The 18027-nt window shown below is 50.3% G+C and overlaps 3 protein-coding genes across 3 annotated transcripts; 2 read left to right on the forward strand and 1 right to left on the reverse strand.

The window, feature by feature from the left end:
* Window positions 1-5545: 5545 nt before the first annotated feature.
* On the reverse strand, window positions 5546-6686 carry H6S33_011152 (uncharacterized protein; the record flags this gene model as incomplete). The annotated part of the gene is made up of 5 exons (XM_044842582.1): window positions 5546-5581; window positions 5682-5818; window positions 5927-6127; window positions 6218-6529; window positions 6602-6686. The coding sequence occupies 5 exons, from the start codon at window positions 6684-6686 to the stop codon at window positions 5546-5548; spliced, it is 771 nt and encodes a 256-aa protein (XP_044695920.1).
* A 2862-nt stretch (window positions 6687-9548) lies between these two features.
* H6S33_011153 (uncharacterized protein) lies at window positions 9549-12412 on the forward strand (the record flags this gene model as incomplete). Its single annotated transcript, XM_044842593.1, has 10 exons — window positions 9549-9776; window positions 9853-10077; window positions 10149-10267; window positions 10379-10515; window positions 10584-10639; window positions 10768-10853; window positions 10920-11031; window positions 11089-11214; window positions 11285-11379; window positions 11443-12412. 10 exons carry the CDS (start codon window positions 9549-9551, stop codon window positions 12410-12412), a joined length of 2154 nt encoding a protein of 717 aa, XP_044695921.1.
* Window positions 12413-16093: 3681 nt separating this feature from the next.
* On the forward strand, window positions 16094-17447 carry H6S33_011154 (uncharacterized protein; the record flags this gene model as incomplete). The annotated part of the gene is made up of 7 exons (XM_044842604.1): window positions 16094-16275; window positions 16338-16392; window positions 16455-16536; window positions 16591-16660; window positions 16724-16786; window positions 16843-17318; window positions 17392-17447. 7 exons carry the CDS (start codon window positions 16094-16096, stop codon window positions 17445-17447), a joined length of 984 nt encoding a protein of 327 aa, XP_044695922.1.
* Between the last annotated feature and the right edge of the window lie 580 nt (window positions 17448-18027).

Genomic DNA, 18027 nt, shown 5'->3' on the forward strand with positions numbered 1-18027 from the left:
CTTAGTCAAAGCCTTTGTAACACCTGCAGCCTGGATTGTCACACAACCGAGGGCCTGCATGAATGAGCTGCCACTCAGATGTAAGCTTAATCATTGCTGTAGAGCTTTCGCTTATTGTAGACTTCCCTAGCATAGTCCCTGCCCCTTCGGCGGACATACAATGCTCAGAGGACACAGAGGATCACCGGGCAATCAGAGCTTCACTCTGGCCGGTCTTCTAGTCACTGGCGAGGCATAGACTCGTCAGTCATTGCTCCCATGAATAGATCCCCTTCCTAGCGCCCGGAATGTAGTTACTCAAACAGCTGGTAGCTAACCACACTGCCGGTACTTGCATCTCACCGTGCAACTGGCTTCTAACAATAACTCTCAGCATGTAACCGGGCCCTGTGTGTACTCATACACCAGACAGTTGAAATGGCTCCGTTACACCATTAGTAACAGACAACACCCTTGAGTATTTTCGAGCTGTTTTGGATGGAGGAGATACTCCAATTAATAGCGGAGAATACAAATGCATATGCGAGACTGCAAAGGACTGCAAAAAATAGCAATACTAGTAGTGGATTTGTTGGGAGGAAGTGGAAGCCAACTACAGCAAGAGAATTGCAATTGTTTCTTGCACTTCTGATAGCAATGAGCATTTTCCGATGCAAATCACCCTCAGATCTTTGGAGAAGACGCCGCTCAGGAGGTATTCAAATACATTTAGCTGGGTTCAACAAATCAGTATCTAAAGTCATGTCGAATAATCGGTTTTTCCAAATAAAGCGGTATCTCCATATTTCAGCACCCGATACCCCAAATGAGAATTGGTGGGAAAAGCTTGAACCCTTGAACAGCTAACTGCGTGACAGTTGTATGAGATATTATATGCCTTCTACTTCCGTCAATGTCGATGAGATGATGGTACAGTTTGGTGGAAAAACCAAACATACGGTACGAATGCCAAATAAACCGATTACGGAAGGGTACAAAGTGTTTGCAATCTGTGATCATGGTTATACACTCAATTGGAGGTTTCACTCAAGGCTAAAGGGTATTGGAGAGTTGTCATCAACTTATCGAGAGGCTGTTGGCATCTCAGCTCCCAGTGTAGCTGTCGACTACCAATTAGCTGAACAATCTCTCCCTTATCGAACACATAACTTTCTTGTGTACATGGACAATCTTTTCAGTACAGTAGAGCTCTATATTAAGCTTCGTCGCTTGAGTATTGGTGCATGTGGTACTGCACGTATACAGAATGGTCGGTTTCCCGAAGAACACAATAATACATCAAAAGATATACCATGGAATACGGTATCAGGAGGCGCTGTTTCTGGAAGTAATGGATTAGTTTTGGCTATGCAATGGCAAGACAATAGTCATGTGCATTTGCTATCCACTATCCACGATCTTTTTGAAAGGGTAATACGTTTGAGAAAACGTTCAAGAAAAATTAGTACAAGTGGTTCTTTAATCAGACTTGCATTCGGAGACAATCACACAATGAATACACCTATTCCTGCTCTTGTCGATGACTACAACTTTCACAAAGGTGGTGTGGATATTGCTGATCAATATCGGAGCTATTTCTTCACACAATTGATAACGAGACGGAATTGGTTCCCTTTGTTCTTCTTTTTACTTGACATCATTATTGTCAACTCATTTATCCTATACGGCCTATCAAAATTCGATCCGAAATGCTCTCCAAACCAAGAGCGGACCTTCATATCACACAAAGATTTTCTGCTTTTTTTGGCTTCAGAATTATTACAACGATATACTAGTACCTCAAAGCCAATAAGAAAGCGCCAATACTTAAGGAAAACATCAAGCATACGATACAGCAAAGTCCATGGTGTAACTAGCCTACCTCCTCCAGTTGAGGGTGTCTCCCATGCTCAGATACGTCTTAAAAAGAGAAGAGAATGTGAGCATTGCCGCTTCAGATTGAGAAGAGATGGTTTGAAAGGACAGCGGGCCCCTACTTCCTATTCTTCCTGTGGACCCTGTAACATTGTATTATGTCGTACCTGCTTTGTAGAATATCACTCGCTATGATAATACTTTTCACCTGTCAGCCCTCAGCCTGAGGCTTTGAGCACTTGATATCACATGATTTCGCAACTGGGATTACTATTGGTCAGAACCGCTCATGCAGGTGGGTCGCGAATTTGTCAAATTTCATCCGTCCAAGGGATACAGTCTCACCCCCATATATCAGTAATCAAGGTATTCCCGCCCCTCTTGAATCTTGATACACCCTGATGGCTTTTGCCAGTCCATACTCTAAGTGGGTTTGGCGTCTTCAGTACATTTTGCACATTTAAGGCTGGTTGGAAAACCATAACAGGTATTCAAGTACAGAAATTCCCGAACCTGCAGCTGGCCGTCATTGAAGCCGCGAAACAGAAACGGATTGTAGGCATCAAGACAAGAAAACGAACCTGAGGCTCACGTTATCCAATCACTGGCAGCTGTTCATTGTTGTATGTGGTAAGCGCTACTTCAGATAGGCAGCCTAACCGATGCGCCTTTTCCTAATGAACGACTACAGCTGGATCCCCACATGACGAGGTTCGTAACCCCCCTTTGTGAATTGTACATATCTACGTACGGTGAGTACTTATCTACAGGCAGAAGTTTCCTCTTTCCCATCTGGCTGGGATTATCATGAAGTCGGAGTTGGATGTCCTGTCCTGCCCACTCCAACCGGCTTTCTGTTTCACAGGTCGTAGCTTGGTCTGTAACTTGTGCATGTGCATTTAAAAGCTTCTGATTGGCTCATTGAGAGAGGTTTTGTTTCACTTGAAACATGTTGCTGGATACATATGAGCATATATAGGGTATTGTGCTGAGTGTTGTTAGATTGTTAATACATAGGTTTTCTACTGGTTCTGGGAATCGATTAGTAGTTCGATTTTAGCGGCTTGGTGTCTGTTAAAGGGATATGTACTTACAGCTTGAACTGGAGAAATTGTCTGACCTGTCCACTGATATATGGAGGATATCAGAAAAGGCACATATCGACCGGTAGAGCAGATATAGTGATGAACTTTGCCTGCCAGGAGGAGTCGAGGGCCGCGCAGCGGCCTGAGAGCCCCGACTGCCAGGCAAACAGAGAAAATAAGCCGCAAAGCGGCTTGCCTGTATATCGGACTGATTGATATACATGTAGTACCGGCCGAAGGCCGGAAATCACTTGTAATATATATATCGCTAGGGTTTCCCTGCACACATGCACACTCTAGGCTTCGAGAAGCCTTGTTGAATTCAACTGCCTTGATCCTCCCTTTTTACTCGCGAATACGGTTCGTTAATAAAGCTGAGGACTCCGCCGATATCTAATCTCTGGGGTAAGTAAAGAGACGTAGATAGACCTTGAGTTGACCCGGTGTTTCCACCTCTATCTCGTCGTCTATATAACTCTGGTTTCATAGTCAATTACCGACCGCAATCCTATCACAGTCATGGGCCAACTGATTAAGAATTTTCTGGCATAGACTCCCCAATAAAGCTCAGTGCACCCCGCTGTCTTAGCCACCGTTAAAGCCCCAGCAGACACAAAATCTCTCGCGGCCTCCCGACGCCTTCACGGCCCTCGATCAGAGATCTTTCAACGTTTCAAATTGATCCTGCCCCCGAAGTCCTGGTGGTGTGTGCATCTCCGAGGTCCTTGTCAGCAGCGTCAGAACCTCCGTTGATATTGCAATTGGGAAGGTGACATTGTTTCTGCGCGCTGCCTAGCCATGGAGGTGTTCGTACCTCCTGTCCTTGAATGAAGTGACACTACCTTGAGAGGTTAGCAAAGATAACTGTGAGGCTTAGCATTTATGAGGAGCTCGAGGTAGTGGATGGTTGTATCTAAACCCCCAATATATAATGAATATCTCCTCAAGCCCGCTACTACTGGTGCACCGGTCAAGTTGCAGCAGCAGTCCCCAATTAACCATACATACACTGTCAATGTGTCGAGAATCGATCAAGAGTACTTTGTACGCACTTCATTATAGCAATCATAACCCCCACCGAATCGAATGTGGTTTGGAACATGAGGATTGAGGTACGTTAATCAAGCTGCAAGATTGTGACCCATGCATGGAATATCTATATAGAACGCGGAGTAAATCAGTTCTGCTCATACAATGCAATGTGGAAGAACATTCTCTAGCTGACGTTCGGCGGATCCCCCCCTACATGTAGTTTGTCAGCTAGTGCTTTAGTGGCAATTAGGATACATACAGCCCCCTAGACCATGTAGTCCTCAAGCTTAACTAGCAACCTAGGCTCGTCCCCAACCCCCCTGCTTCCATCCTTCCAGCGGAGGCACAGCTTGCTGCTAAGTATAAGGGGATGGGTACGAGACTACCAGCAACCCTAAGATCTGAAGAATCCTCCGTAGTCTGGCGTGAGTCTAGAACAAATTTACATGTAGGTACATACATGTTTGATAAGTGCAATTTCATAGCCTTAGCGCTGCATGCATACAATCCCTCCAGCTCTATTAATGTATTCGAGCGCAAAACTCAAATTAAAAGACTCCAGGTCCAAGTTGATACATTGGTATACCTCAATTATACAGACTAAAAGACGAATCCACTACTAGTAACTGGTGCTACTCTCACGACCGATAAAGCCAAACTCACGAAAGAATCCCATCACCCAACACACACCTCTAGCTACACTCCACAAAAAAATGAAAGAAAAAACAACTACGTACATATATTGCATCATGAACTATCACTCACCACCCACCCACATGACCCACGAGACGTAACAAGTCAGCCCGCGCCCCCAACTCAAACTGACCCCAGTACTAGACTTAGAAGCCTCGAGTTTTTCACAGGCCCTATTGCCGCCTACGTATTATAAATACCAAGAAATATTCAAATGTTGAACATAACCCTAACCCTGATGGCTATGTTTGCGCTTGGTTTTTTTTTTCGTTTTTTTCGTTTGGTTGGGTCGTATCATGGCCATGGTACCGCGCAAGTACATTACCAAAAGGCTCGAGAGATACTTGAGTTTTGAGGGTTGAGTCGAGCCCAGCATATGAATCGAGCTTTCCCTCTTGCTCGACTGGCAGTACCATCTGGTTATCATAGTAGACATCGAACCTATCAATACTGGAATTGATGGAAAAACAGAAACGCGCAGCTGTAAAGTGTGCGAGTAAGATCAGTGATATTGAGATTTCGGAATCACGACGTCTTCCCACCCCTAGCATATCAGGATACAAGACGATCGATGGCAGCAATTAATTTGATGATACGAACTTTTCTAGGTAAGTGCGCGAGAAAGTTTAAAGATCATCAATTCAAATCTCATCACTCTCTGCGGAGGTCTGCGTACCGATTTCAACGATAAGATCTAGATATCACGTTGTCACCCACATCGCTCAACAGCCAGCCACTCCCGGGGGGCGTATATAATATTTTAGGTATAACAAACAACACAGACTCCACCTCTCTCCCACCCTTCCTCTCCTCCACCCTTCCCTCTCCACCCTCCACCTTCCACCCTCTACTCCACGCCCATCAAAACAGTGCCCCCCCATCTAAACATTCGCCGTCGAGCCATTATAATAATGAATCTACGCCGCGCACATACACACCCGTCAGCACCACACTCACTCACACCCACATTCACCCACACCCCACCGCCCAGCGCCAACAACCCGCACAACCACTCACCGTCTGATCCGCGCACCCCGCCGGCGTCATATACGCATACGCGCCCAAGTTGATATACACCCTCTGCTCCTCACACACCAGAAACGCGGCATTATTCTGCCTGGTGATTCCCGGCGTTGACCACGTCGTCGTATCGCCTTTTTTTTCCCACGCAAAAGACACACACACAGACACACACAATCAGCCCGCGGACCACGGACAGATCACAGACAGCAAAGTAGACAGCAGTGGCGGTAGTGACAAACCTGAGAACGCCCACGTGCCATACGTGTCCGGCGCGGTCCCCCACGTGACGAGGAGCTTGGTGACGGAGGTGTCGGTCTGCGGCGTGACGTGCGCGTACAGGAGGGTGCCGGCGGTGTCGATGAGCTGCACGAGCTGGCCGTTGACGATGTTGAACTGGCCGGCGGTGGAGGCGTCCTCGAGGACGGCATCAGATGCAGTACCTGGCGGTGTGTCAGTACTGGTGCCTTTTGGCTTCAGGGCAAGGACTGGGCAGGTGGATATGTGTGGGTGGCTCTAAGTGGATTCCGTACGAAGGGTGGAGGATTGCAAGTACTTGTGAAAGTTTGGGTCCACAACGGCGCGGATCCAGTAGTAGTTTGGCAGGAGGGTGGCGCCGGGGCCTGTTCCGGTGGCGCTGGCAATGACGCTGGTGCCGGCGGAGGTGGTGATGGTGGTCGGGGTGCCGGTGGTGGTGGTGGAGGCCTTTGTGGTGGTGGTGGACGAGCTGGTGGCCGCGGAGGTGGTGCCTGAGGCGCTGCCGGGGAGGCACTGGGAGTAGTAGTCGTTGAGCTTCTCGCAGTGGTATCCGCTCACGCAGGCGGTGGGGCCGGAGAAGTTGACTCCTGACGATACATGTATTGTCAGTACGGTTGAGTAGGGTATAAGAGAAGAGTGATATATCGTGACCAACTAACCTCCGCACTGCTGGTAGCCAGCAGCAGTCTGTGCAGAAACACTGCCGATAATTGCCAAAGCAACAAAAGTCAACGGGGCCAACATGTTGGGTTAGTTAGTACGGTGCAGAAGGGTCAATCCGATATTCAGAACCAGCTCGAAGATGATATATCTCAACAATCAACGTTCCCCCCCCAAGAGTTCCCAAGCACCCTTTATATATCCCCACCAGCCCCATACAGCAATTTGAAGCCCCACGAGCATTCCAACTAGGGAAGCTAGTAGGTACTGAATATCCGTAATGCCCCTCCTCCTCCTCTCCATCCTAGGCCTATAGCAAGTATCCAGCTCGAACCAACGGCCGGAGACTACCCCCCCCCCCCCCCCCCTTCCCCACTTTCATAAGTAGCTCAGCCCGAGATATCGATCGGCGGACGGCCATCACCGGTTTCATGACTCGCAGCGAGTGTAGTGCAGTCCAGCGCCGCAGTCCCAGTCCAGTATAGTATAGTGCAGCGCGAAAAGCAAAGCAAAGAAAGAAAAAAAAGAATAATGAAAAAAAAAGGCTCCGCAAATTTCATCTAAACACGCACGGATGATCCCCAGCACATTGAGCTTATTTTCGCACTGCAGGGGACGCCGCTGCTGTCTGCTTCTTAATTCTCTGGCGGATAAATCCAGGTCCCCTGTCCGCTCCCGCCGGGCCTTGGTTCCGATAGTTGCGAGTGTCTGTATATTGTCCCCTTTTCCTTAATATGGCTAAATTAAGCGGAGAATCAACGTTTTTCCGCAACCGACCGTTTAGCAGAGGGGAGAAGCAGTAGCTGGAGGTGTGGTATAGCTGTGATATAGGTATAGTATAGGTATGGCCGGGGTGGGGGAGTGAGGGCTTGACGGTCCGGGGAATTGAGTGGGTGCTGTCACGGATTAATGAGGGAGTGTCTATATTATTACGGCCCTATATATATCTTGCAGTACTGGTATCCCCCTAATTATATGCGCATGGCTGGGTGTTCGCAATTGAGTGTTCGCCCGGTCACTGGTCTTGATGATTGGATCAGTGCTGGATTAGTGGTACTCGGGCCTGGAGAGCCATCCCTGCAGAGCCAGGCCAGAGGAGGGCAGGGTTAGGTGTAGTCAGTACTGGAGTACTATGGTGGGCGACACGATATCGGGGTCGGTCTTGGCACATGTAAAAATCTCCATCAGGTAAATCATCACCTATTTAGTAGTGAAACAAGTGTTTTTGAGCTCACAGATGGCAGATCATAGCCGTTTTTGGTAATAAACCGAGTGCTTTATGGTGATTGACAGGGGTATTTTACTGGATTTCGATCCGGCCTTAATAATTTGTATGGGTAAAAAATTGACCTGCCTCCCTACCAAAATCACCCAACTTCAAACTCTATCTCCTCAACCACAACACAAGATAATTAAAATCAAAGGCCGTAGAATGATTCTGCTCTTGATTCTCTATCATTCTACGGCTTCTAATCAAGAATATATTGTGTTGTTGTTGAGGAGATAGATTTGGCGTTCATATACTCTTACCGGCCCCGATATCGTGTCACCCACCATAGCACTAGCAAATAATTGAGACATGAATTATCCTCAAACTCTTACGTTGCCATTCACATGGTGGTACTCCAAGTTGCAAGACGAGACGAACTACAGCGTGGTCCCCCAAGTTGCAAGATGAGACGAACTGCAGCGTGGTCCCCCAAGTTGCAAGACGAGACGAGCTGCAGCGTGGTCCCCCAAGCCCTGTCGGCACATGCTGAGAGTTATTCCGAAAAACTCTATGAGCATATATCAAACGATACTATAATGCCAACACGAGGCCTTCTCATGATATAGCCATTTATGGCACCCTGACCGTTTAACTCACCCAGAACTGGTGCGCGCACCGGATCAACTGTAGAGTGCGAGAAAAAAGTGGGTGGTGGGGTAACTTTAACTGCTAGTTCAATCTGCCCCCCATAATAACAATCCTCCAAATACAGAATTGCCCTCCAGAATGCCTGGCCATTCCTCCTAGGCCCTGCAGAGACCTGTGCACAACTACAATAGCAAAAAAGGGCACGGATTCGCTACGTTATTCCCGTTAATGCGCTAGTAATGTAACAAGAATACGGCATTGCTACGCTACTCTGCTCGTAATGCCGTATTATTCACTCAATCCCGTAGCCATACAGTGCTGATTTCACCAAACTAAACGCGGGGTGCCTGTGCTCTCCCCAAGCTGGTTCGTGATACGATGCAGTGGCACTCGATCCAGAGCTCCTCCTCCGCTTCACACAAACCCGCTCATCATGAAGAGCCACAGACCGATCACAGGCCCCGATTCCATTTTACCGGTCTTTAGAAACAAGATGATGGGGTAGAGCGCAAGTGCACAAGTCAGCGTGGGGGGAGGGCTGGTTGGGACATGAGATATCATTCGGTCGTGGTGCCTGTCCATGTCGTCTGGTTCACTGCTTCGGGCGTTTGACTGAACCATTCTGTCTGGACTTGCGCAATCTGTCAGCAATATCTCGATCCAGCATTCCCCGGCCAGCGGAACAAGAGACGTATGACCTCGAGTTCAATTATGATTAATCTGGAAAGGCCACATCCTATCCCGAGTGAACCCTCGCACGCCATCCACAGAACAGCAGCACCGCCAGCACCACCACCAGCACCACCACCACCACCACCACCGCTCCCCCACATCACTTCTCTGCCTCTCTCGGCTCCCCCACGCTCTCTCTTCCTCCCGGCTCCCCCCACGCCCAAACACCAAAACCCGAAGATCTCCCCTGACCCTACCGCCAAGCCACACCCGTGGCTGCGGGATGTCCGCGCCACGCACGTAGCGTTGTCTCTCGCTAGTTGCAGTTGTGTAATTCCTCTCTGCAGCTCTCCCAGAGAGATGTTGCTGCGTGCCCGCACACAAACACCGCAATTGCTAGCGATACATACCGACCGATGGCCTCTCGTCTTTTGTCGCGCAGTGTCGCCCGCACCGCAGCCCAGCTGAGATTGACCTCCGCGCCCCCGCACACATGTACACCGCTGCTAAGATCTTATCGCCCGAGATCTAGAAACCTAACCCTGGGATCCGGAGCGGATAGATACCAGCACTCACGGGGCTATGCCGCTGCCACTTCGCAGGCGGCGGAGGTGGAAGACGAAGCTGTCGAGCAGCTGTCGGAGGTGCTTCGATTCCCCCTCCCCCTCTCCAGCTTCCAATTGGATCGAATTGACCCGTGTGTGTGTGGGTGCGGTGCAGTACCCCACGACCTCCCCCGCCGCGCGCAAAATCCTCCACGACGCATGGGGCTACACGTCCTTCCGCGCCGAGCAGGAAGCCGTGATCGCGCGGCTGCTGCACGGCGGCAGCGCGGTGGCCGTGTTCCCGACGGGCGCGGGGAAGAGTCTGCTGTACCAGGTTGCGGCGCTGGGGTTTGGGGGTGGCGTCACGGTGGTGGTGAGCCCGTTGATTGCGCTGATCAAGGTATGTCTCTGGGGTTGGCGATGCCGGGGGGCGATGCCGGGGGCGGGGGCGGGGACTGACGGCGGGTGTAGGACCAGGTGCAGGATCTGAAGAAGAGGGGGATCGACGCGGCGGCGGTGGACAGCACGATGGAGCGGGATGAGGTGCGCGCTGTGTTTGAGCGCGTGATGAACGACGAGGTGCGATTGCTGTATGTTTCTCTACTCTTCTTCTTCTTCTTCACCGATATCACTCGGCCGTGGGGTTCATAGCTATCACTCGGTCACGGGGAAAAAGTGGGGGCTAATTGTAGATACGGCAGCTATGTCTCCCCCGAGCGCCTCAACAACGACGCCTTCGTACAGCTGCTCAGCAAGACTACCGTCCGCCTCATCGCGGTCGACGAGGCCCACTGTGTTTACGAGTGGGGGAACTCGTTCCGGCCGGACTATCTCCGAGGTTCGTAGTTTTGCAGCCTGATGTTGTTTGTGCGTGGTGGGCTAATGGGTGGTAATGATCGATTGCAGTGGCCAGGTTCGTCAAGGAGATCAAGGCAGAGAGGGTGCTCTGCGTTACTGCTACCGTGAGTGCCTCCGTGGGATTGCCGGCTATAGCCACCGATGCATCACTCTCCCCACCGCCGGGGGGGGGGGGGGGGGGCGATCGAGAGGGTGGCAATGAGCGGTGTACTGACTGGTTGTTCATATCAAGGCTACGCCGGAAATCACAGAGAGCATCTCGACGGCGTTTGGGATTCCCCGTGACGGGGTGTTTCGGACGAGCACTTACCGCCCAAAGTAACCTCTCATCCTCACCATTGTCTGGTCCCTGGCATATCGATCCATTTCTGACATCACTTCTAGCCTAACACTGCTCTCCAAGTCCTTCAAGAAGGACTTGGAGAGGCTCGACTATCTCGTCGACTTCCTGAACGCGAACCCCGGCGCAACGATCATCTACACCCTGAAGCGCTCTGTCAGTCCCGCAGCCCAAGTTTCGAATTCAATGCCGATCACTAACAATTGACACCAGACAGCTGTAATCGTCGCAGGCCTTCTCGAGGCCGCCGGTATCGAGGCCTTCCCCTACCACGCCGGCATCGACAAAGCCACCCGCAGCGCCACCCAGGACCGCTTCATGAACTCCGATAAGCTCACTGTACGTGTCCCCCGCCCGTAGCATAGCATATCAATGATATAAAGGGCTGGTTCCAATTGACCCCGCGCAGATCGTCGCCACAATCGCATTCGGCCTCGGCATCAACAAGCCCAATATCAGAAACATCATCCACTACGGCCCCCCGCTCTCCATCGAGAACTATGCGTACCTCCCCCCTCCCTCTCCTCCCTCTCCTCCCTCACATCTACTCAACTAACACCCTCACAGCCAAGAAATCGGCCGCGCCGGCCGCGACGGCCGCCCCAGCACATGCCTCATCCTCACCGCCCCCACCGACACCCGCACCCACAACTTCCTCACCGTCAACCCCCTCCTCGCGCCGCGCAAAAGCGCCATCCGCCGCCTCCTCCGCCACGCCTTCCTCACCCAACCCCCCGCACCCCCAGGCACCACCATCACACTCCCGCTGCACGCGCTCGCACGCGTCCTCGTCACGCCGACCCGGAAGCGCAAGAAGCAGAAGCAGGAGGAGGAGAAAGAGAAGCCGAAGCCGCCGCCCCTCCCACAGGTCATCCGCGACAAAGAGGACGCAACGGCGGCCGTCATGGCGCTGCTCATGAAGGTCGAGATGGAGTGCGGCGTGGTGAAGGCGCTGCCAACGGCGTATGGCGTGGTTACGTATCGCGGGCTATCACGTCTGCAGAAGCTTGACGACGAGATGGCAACGGCGGTTGCGGAGGCGTCAACGCGCAGCGAGACCACGAGCGACGAGGAGGGGGGCGAAGGTGAAGGGCTGTGGAGCTTCGACATGCGGCGGGTATCCGAGAGGGTGCGCGCGGGGCGGGAAACGCTGCTGCGGCGGCTGCATGAGTGGGAGCACGAGGGCGTGGTGGAGATCGATATTCTTGGTGTCGCGGCGCGGTACGAAGTTCTGTCTGCGCTGCCAGGGACGGAGGAGGCGGTTGAGGAGGTGGTGGAGCGGGTGCGTAGCGTTGTGAAGATGCATGAGAAGCGGAGTGTGGAGAGGCGGAAGATGGTGTTGGAGCTCGTGGCGGGGAGGGAGTGCTTTGTGGGGGTGCTGGCGGGGCATTTTGGGGATGGGGAGGTGGTGAGGAGGAGGAGGGGGTGTGGGCATTGTCAGTGGTGCTTGGATAGGGCGGAGAGGAGGAAGGTGGAGAAGAAGGAGAGGGGGGGGAAGAAGGAGGGGTGGTGGAAGAAGAAGAGGGGGGGGGGCTAGAGCACGGTCAAAATAGAGAGATTGGTCAGCTAGGAAGTAGTCAATAATACGGCCTTGGTCTTAATTTCTACTCTCGTGATGTATACTAGGTTTTCTGCTCTTCTTTGTATTATAGTTGTAAATATCTACATAGCCTGTTTGCTTGCTGGTTTTGGGTTTTTTCAATGAGGTATCAATGACCAGCACTACATGTAGTGATAGGCACGAAACAAAATGTCTCGAGACTTTGTTTTTCTAGACAACACGAGGCAAGACGAGACTAGGGGATAGGTAAGACACTTTGTCTCGAGAATCTTTTGAGGAGGTCTCGAGACATTGAGGGGATGTTCGAAAATGGAGTGTTTCGTAGTCAGCAGATATTCACAAACCCTAACCCTGAATTTGATAGGATTCAAGCCCAATCACAATATTGGACCAAGTGATTGATGGTCTCAAGACTTTGCGCAATACCTTACACGAGTCTCTTCAGTAACAAGACCCTGGCTCTCCTGACCCAAGGCGAGATGAAATCAGGCCAAGTCTCGTCTTATTTCGTCTTTTGCGCATCACCAATTACCAGTACAGGCCTCCCAACAGCCCCGGAACTAATATGTGGTCAATTTCTTAATAGCCAAATCGAGCGGAAGAGGAAGTGGAGAACTGAGTAAACCAAGAGAGCTGAGGTCGATGGGGTGGGGAGGTCTGGGAGAGGGGTGAGGAGGGTAGCTGGACAAATTGCATTATGAAGTTTGGTGGAAGTTTTTGTTGTTATGCCATTACTTTGCTTTCCATTTTGTTTTTTTTCTATTTTCTTATTTCTTACTAATACTATCATCATAGCCTCGGGGCTGTAACAATAAATGAACTATCAATCAATCAATCAGGCGGGTACCAATGATCGCTGTGTGGGGAGTGGATCCGGGTGATAATTTGTGACCAAGGGGCAGTGCAAAAGCAGCGGGGGGTTGTTAGTCCAGCATCTTGGCTTTGATAGCTAGAGGGTTCGTCTTACATACCGGTATTGGCACAGTGACCAGGTGTTGTGCCATCTGTCCTCTAGACGTTTATGGCTGCTCCCACTCCTGGACCTACATGTACGTTTGCCTAATCCATCACTGCTCTGTGCGTAGACGCACATACAAGTTTCTTCACCACCATCACATTCCTTTCGAGCCGAATCAAGGCTTCCCTACAAACAAATTAATGCTATCACCACTAGTGCATGGTACGGGAAAGGGGGGGAATCAATTACGTAGGTATTCCAGATGTAAATCTTGGAGCAAACCTAAATCTCTGAACCGTACGACCACTTGAACCACTACTGACTGTGTGCTATGGGGCACCGCAGCTGTCTGTTACTCCACAGTCAAACGGTGTTTTGTCCTCTCATGCAGAGATTACCGTCTATCTACTCTGCACACACACACCACGTGCACGAATATATCGAGTCCAAGGACCACGCCGTCATGGGCCATTTCGACTCTCAAGGCAAATTCCTTGTAAGCCACGGTGCATCGACCCCCCCACTCTATCACCAGAATTCAAATACCAAGACGTGACAAGTAATAAAAGCCTCTATTAGTGTGCACCCCGAAAAGGGATCGGGAGATAACTAGTGAGCCCGCCAAGAACCTTATCCCCCTTGCATCAACGGCCTGTTCCCTAGCCATCTCCGAACAAACTCCGAATATCGGGGTAAAGACAAGCTTTATAGTGGTTCTTGGGCAATTTGGCTCCCGTGGAGCTTAGAAGAAACTTACTCGACTGGGGATAGGAGCTGTTGATTGTCCGACGACAAGTCGATAACTTCATGTCAATGATTCCCACGACATGGAAACAAAAACAAGGTATGTGAATATTACCAGCTACGGACTCCACATACCTAATCGATTGCGCGATATCGACTCACCGCCCAACAAGCCACTCGCAACCCAACCTCCCCCCCCCCCCTCTCCTCCCATTCCACCCCTCCTCCTCCCCAGACCTACTAACCTTTCTCCCAGTATGCAAGCCACACACGTAACTCTCATTTGTCCAAACGCCCCAATCACGTGCATTGTTCGCTTATTTACCTTGGCGATTAGCAGCGATCAATTTCAGCCCTTCACAAAGTGACAGATGTAGAATACCAAGATATCTTGGTACTGCAACTGCACGCTATGGAAACTTTACTCTGGCTGGTGAGGCATGACAGCAAAGCAAAGCAAGAGAGAAAGGCTGAAGCTGAATTCAGAGCCCGTGGCATTGTCCTCCATTAGGTATTGTGATCGTTGGTATTTGCACCTAGTTGGCACCTGCCAAGCGTGACCCAGGAATCGCCGCCGACAAGAATAGAAACGGTTATCTTAGTAGGATAATACCGCCAAAATTCGAAAAATTGGCTATCTCCGTCCAGGGATTACCACTTGAGTGATTGGTTGAATGGCATCGATCTGCACCAGAAGTTTCCCGTACAAGTAATTTTGATCTAGCCAATTTTTCGAGTTATGGCGGTAGCGGAAACGATAATCGGAACTCTGATTTGTTTACGCAGGATTCAGCGACTACGTGCAAAGTGCAAAAAAAAAAATATCCGAAAAGGGGAGCGCTTATCCCGTGTCTAAGCTTGCGACCTCGCCATATGACGGCCATCTTGTTCCGATCTGATCTTCAGGGGCGGAATTGAGAAGGAAAGAAAGAAAAGGAAGAGAGAGTGCAAAAATTAATGCCTGTCTGTTTGAATGTGGTGCTGGATTTGCAAATCGAGACAGACAGAGTCACAGAATGTTCTTCTTTGGGCAGGCCGGGGTGGAGGGTTGGGTGGGTGCTTTAGGTTGAGAATTCCACCGCTGAGAGGCTCAGTAAAGGTGCATTGCATATTGCACTTTGTTCTCCGTCTGGCTGGCTCTATCGCGCATGCATTCACCCAGTTGGCTCCGTCTGTCTGACGGTAAGTACTCTACGAGTTTACCTACTCTAGAGTAGCTAGGTACAGTGCTACAAAATGATTCACCCTACGTAGAGTATCTACAGGGCTCTCTCTGCTCTACATCTAAAGCGGGTAGACTACTACATTCCTACGGCATGCTCCTGAGTACTTACTCGATTCCTTTCGGAAGAGGTCGGCCAACATAAAAAAGTCAAATGTAGTTGCACCCAATCGATTCTCTCCGCCGAGAGCGCCGAGACAGCATCCCGGCCCCCCTGAAAGAAGGCGAACCGTCACTAAATATAACAACCAATTTTTTTTCCCTCTCTCTCATTGACGCGGAACTGGAGTAGGTATTTTTCCTTCTGGACTCTCGCTGACCCGGCCGTCTGCAAGGTTTTGTTTGAACAGCCGCTTCTGCGAATCAGGATATTCAAGACATTGATCCGTAGGAGTTTGAGTACTCGCAATTGGGGGGTGGATTCACAATACCTACTCCACTGACCCGAACTAATCCCAACCTAATCTTGGTGCATCCATCTGAACTGTGTTGCCCTCCTGCTGTGCTGTCTCTGTTCTGTGCTTTTTCTCTATTCTTCTTTTTTCTTTTTGTCTCTCTCGTTCTATATTTCCTCTTCTATAATAGACTTGGCCTTGGTATTCTACAAGTCCCACCATATAAACCCCCCCCCCCATCGGTCCTCCTCCCCCACAATATTCTCCATCACACAGTTCAATCTTCACTAATATAATCACCTTAATCTAATACTCACTCACGTACACCCTCGTTCAAAATGCACCTTTCCACCCTCCTCCTAACACTCGCTCCGGTCCTCGCGCTGGCAACTCCCACGTTCCAGAACCTCCAGAGTCGCGGTAGCAGCGATGCCACCTGCGGAAACGTCCATGCTGGCGTCAACAAGGGCCAGACCTGTAATTCAGGCAGTGCCGGTGGTTCTTGCTGCTCTCAGAATGGGTAAGAAAAACCTGGCAGATCACCATACAACATACAGCAAAATACTCATAATTCAATAACAGATGGTGCGGCGATACCCCGGCATACTGCGGTGCTGGCTGCCAACCTCAGTTCGGTGTAAGTACTCAATCATATTATATATCTTTACCAATAAAGGCGCATTGCTAACCATTCTATAGCGCTGCGATGCCCCCAACGCTGGTACTTCCGGTGGCAGTACGCCAAGCACTGGAAGACCAAAGACCAGCAACGTCCTCTACGGTATGTTTCCCAATTCCACCTCATACATAATTGTAAACTTACTAATTTCCCTAGGTGGCGGTGGTGTCTATCGTTGTGCAAACCCTGGGACGGTTGCCTTGACGTTTGACGACGGGCCGTATCTGTAAGCCCTCTTCAAGCAACATCCCAACCCTAACCCTTGCTAACAATCATCCGTTAAATGCAGATACACCAACAGTCTCCTCGACACTTTGGCAAATGCTGGCGCAAAGGCGACTTTCTTTGTCACGTAAGCAAATGTTTCTCTTTTTACTGGTTTGAATTGATACTGAGAGAGGTAAATAGCGGAAGCAACCTCGACAAAGGTAACATCGACGACCCGTCAAAGGGATGGGACAAAGTGATCCAGCGCATGTACAACAACGGGCATCAGATCGCCTCACACACCTGGTCTCACCAGGATCTCTCTGCTATCTCTGAGGAGGCACGCAGAAACGAGATGTACCGCCTTGAAGCCGCGCTTGTCACCATCATTGGCCGCTTCCCTACATACATGAGGCCTCCGTACTCTTCATGCAATGGCGCTTGCCAGGCAACGCTGGCCGACCTTGGATACCATATCATCTATTTCGACCTCGATACCGACGACTACAACCAGCTTGGTAACATCCAAAACAGCAAGGATAACGTCGACAGAGCGATGGCAGGAACGAGCCCGAATTCCAAGAGCTTTTTGAGTATTGCGCATGATATCCACTCGCAGACGAGCTTGGATCTGGCGCCGTATATGATTAGGAGATTTGCAGAAGCCGGATACAGGAGTAAGTTTTTTCCAATTCCTCTGCTGGCTCTGTGGGTTGGGGGGGGGCATTGGCTAACAGGTGTGATAATTAGTGGTGACGCTTGGTGAGTGCTTGGGTGACCCGGCAGGTAACTGGTACAGGTCATAAATGACTCCATTTCTGGGTACTATGGCGTTTTTCTTTTGTCTTTTTTTTTTCCTTGTTTTGTTTTCTTGATTATTGGTTAATGGGCTGGGTTGGTTTGATGAATTCGGGGAGGAGGCGGGTATGGGCGGGCGGATATCTCCACCATGATGATATTGGCGGAGCAAAAAAAAAGAAACTAAATGTTACGTTTGTCTGTCTGCTTAATTTTAATAGCGTACCACGAAAATGAAAAAAAAGGAAAGAAATATCTTCAAAGTAGGTAGATACACACGAACAATTAAATTTTTAGAAAGAGAAATAATGCATACCACGATTTCATGAAAGCTATTTCGACACCACCATCCATCCAGGTGATTGGCTCGCCTACGTGCTCCGCGCCGCCCCCAACCCAAGATCTCTCCCGCTGCCCATGAATCCCAGCCAGCGCCAATCAATACCGATTTCCCCTTTAACACGCAAGAGCGTCACGCAAAGTGCACATATTGTTCCGTCCCCGGGAGAGGGCCCGAGCTCGCGGACACATCCCCTTCTTGTCGACGAAGAAAAAAGTGCAAATACCAAAACACGCCCATAGGGTAGG

This window comes from Morchella sextelata, assembly GCF_020137385.1.
Source record: "Morchella sextelata strain SCLS chromosome Unknown scls_6, whole genome shotgun sequence".
Classification (NCBI taxonomy): domain Eukaryota; kingdom Fungi; phylum Ascomycota; class Pezizomycetes; order Pezizales; family Morchellaceae; genus Morchella; species Morchella sextelata.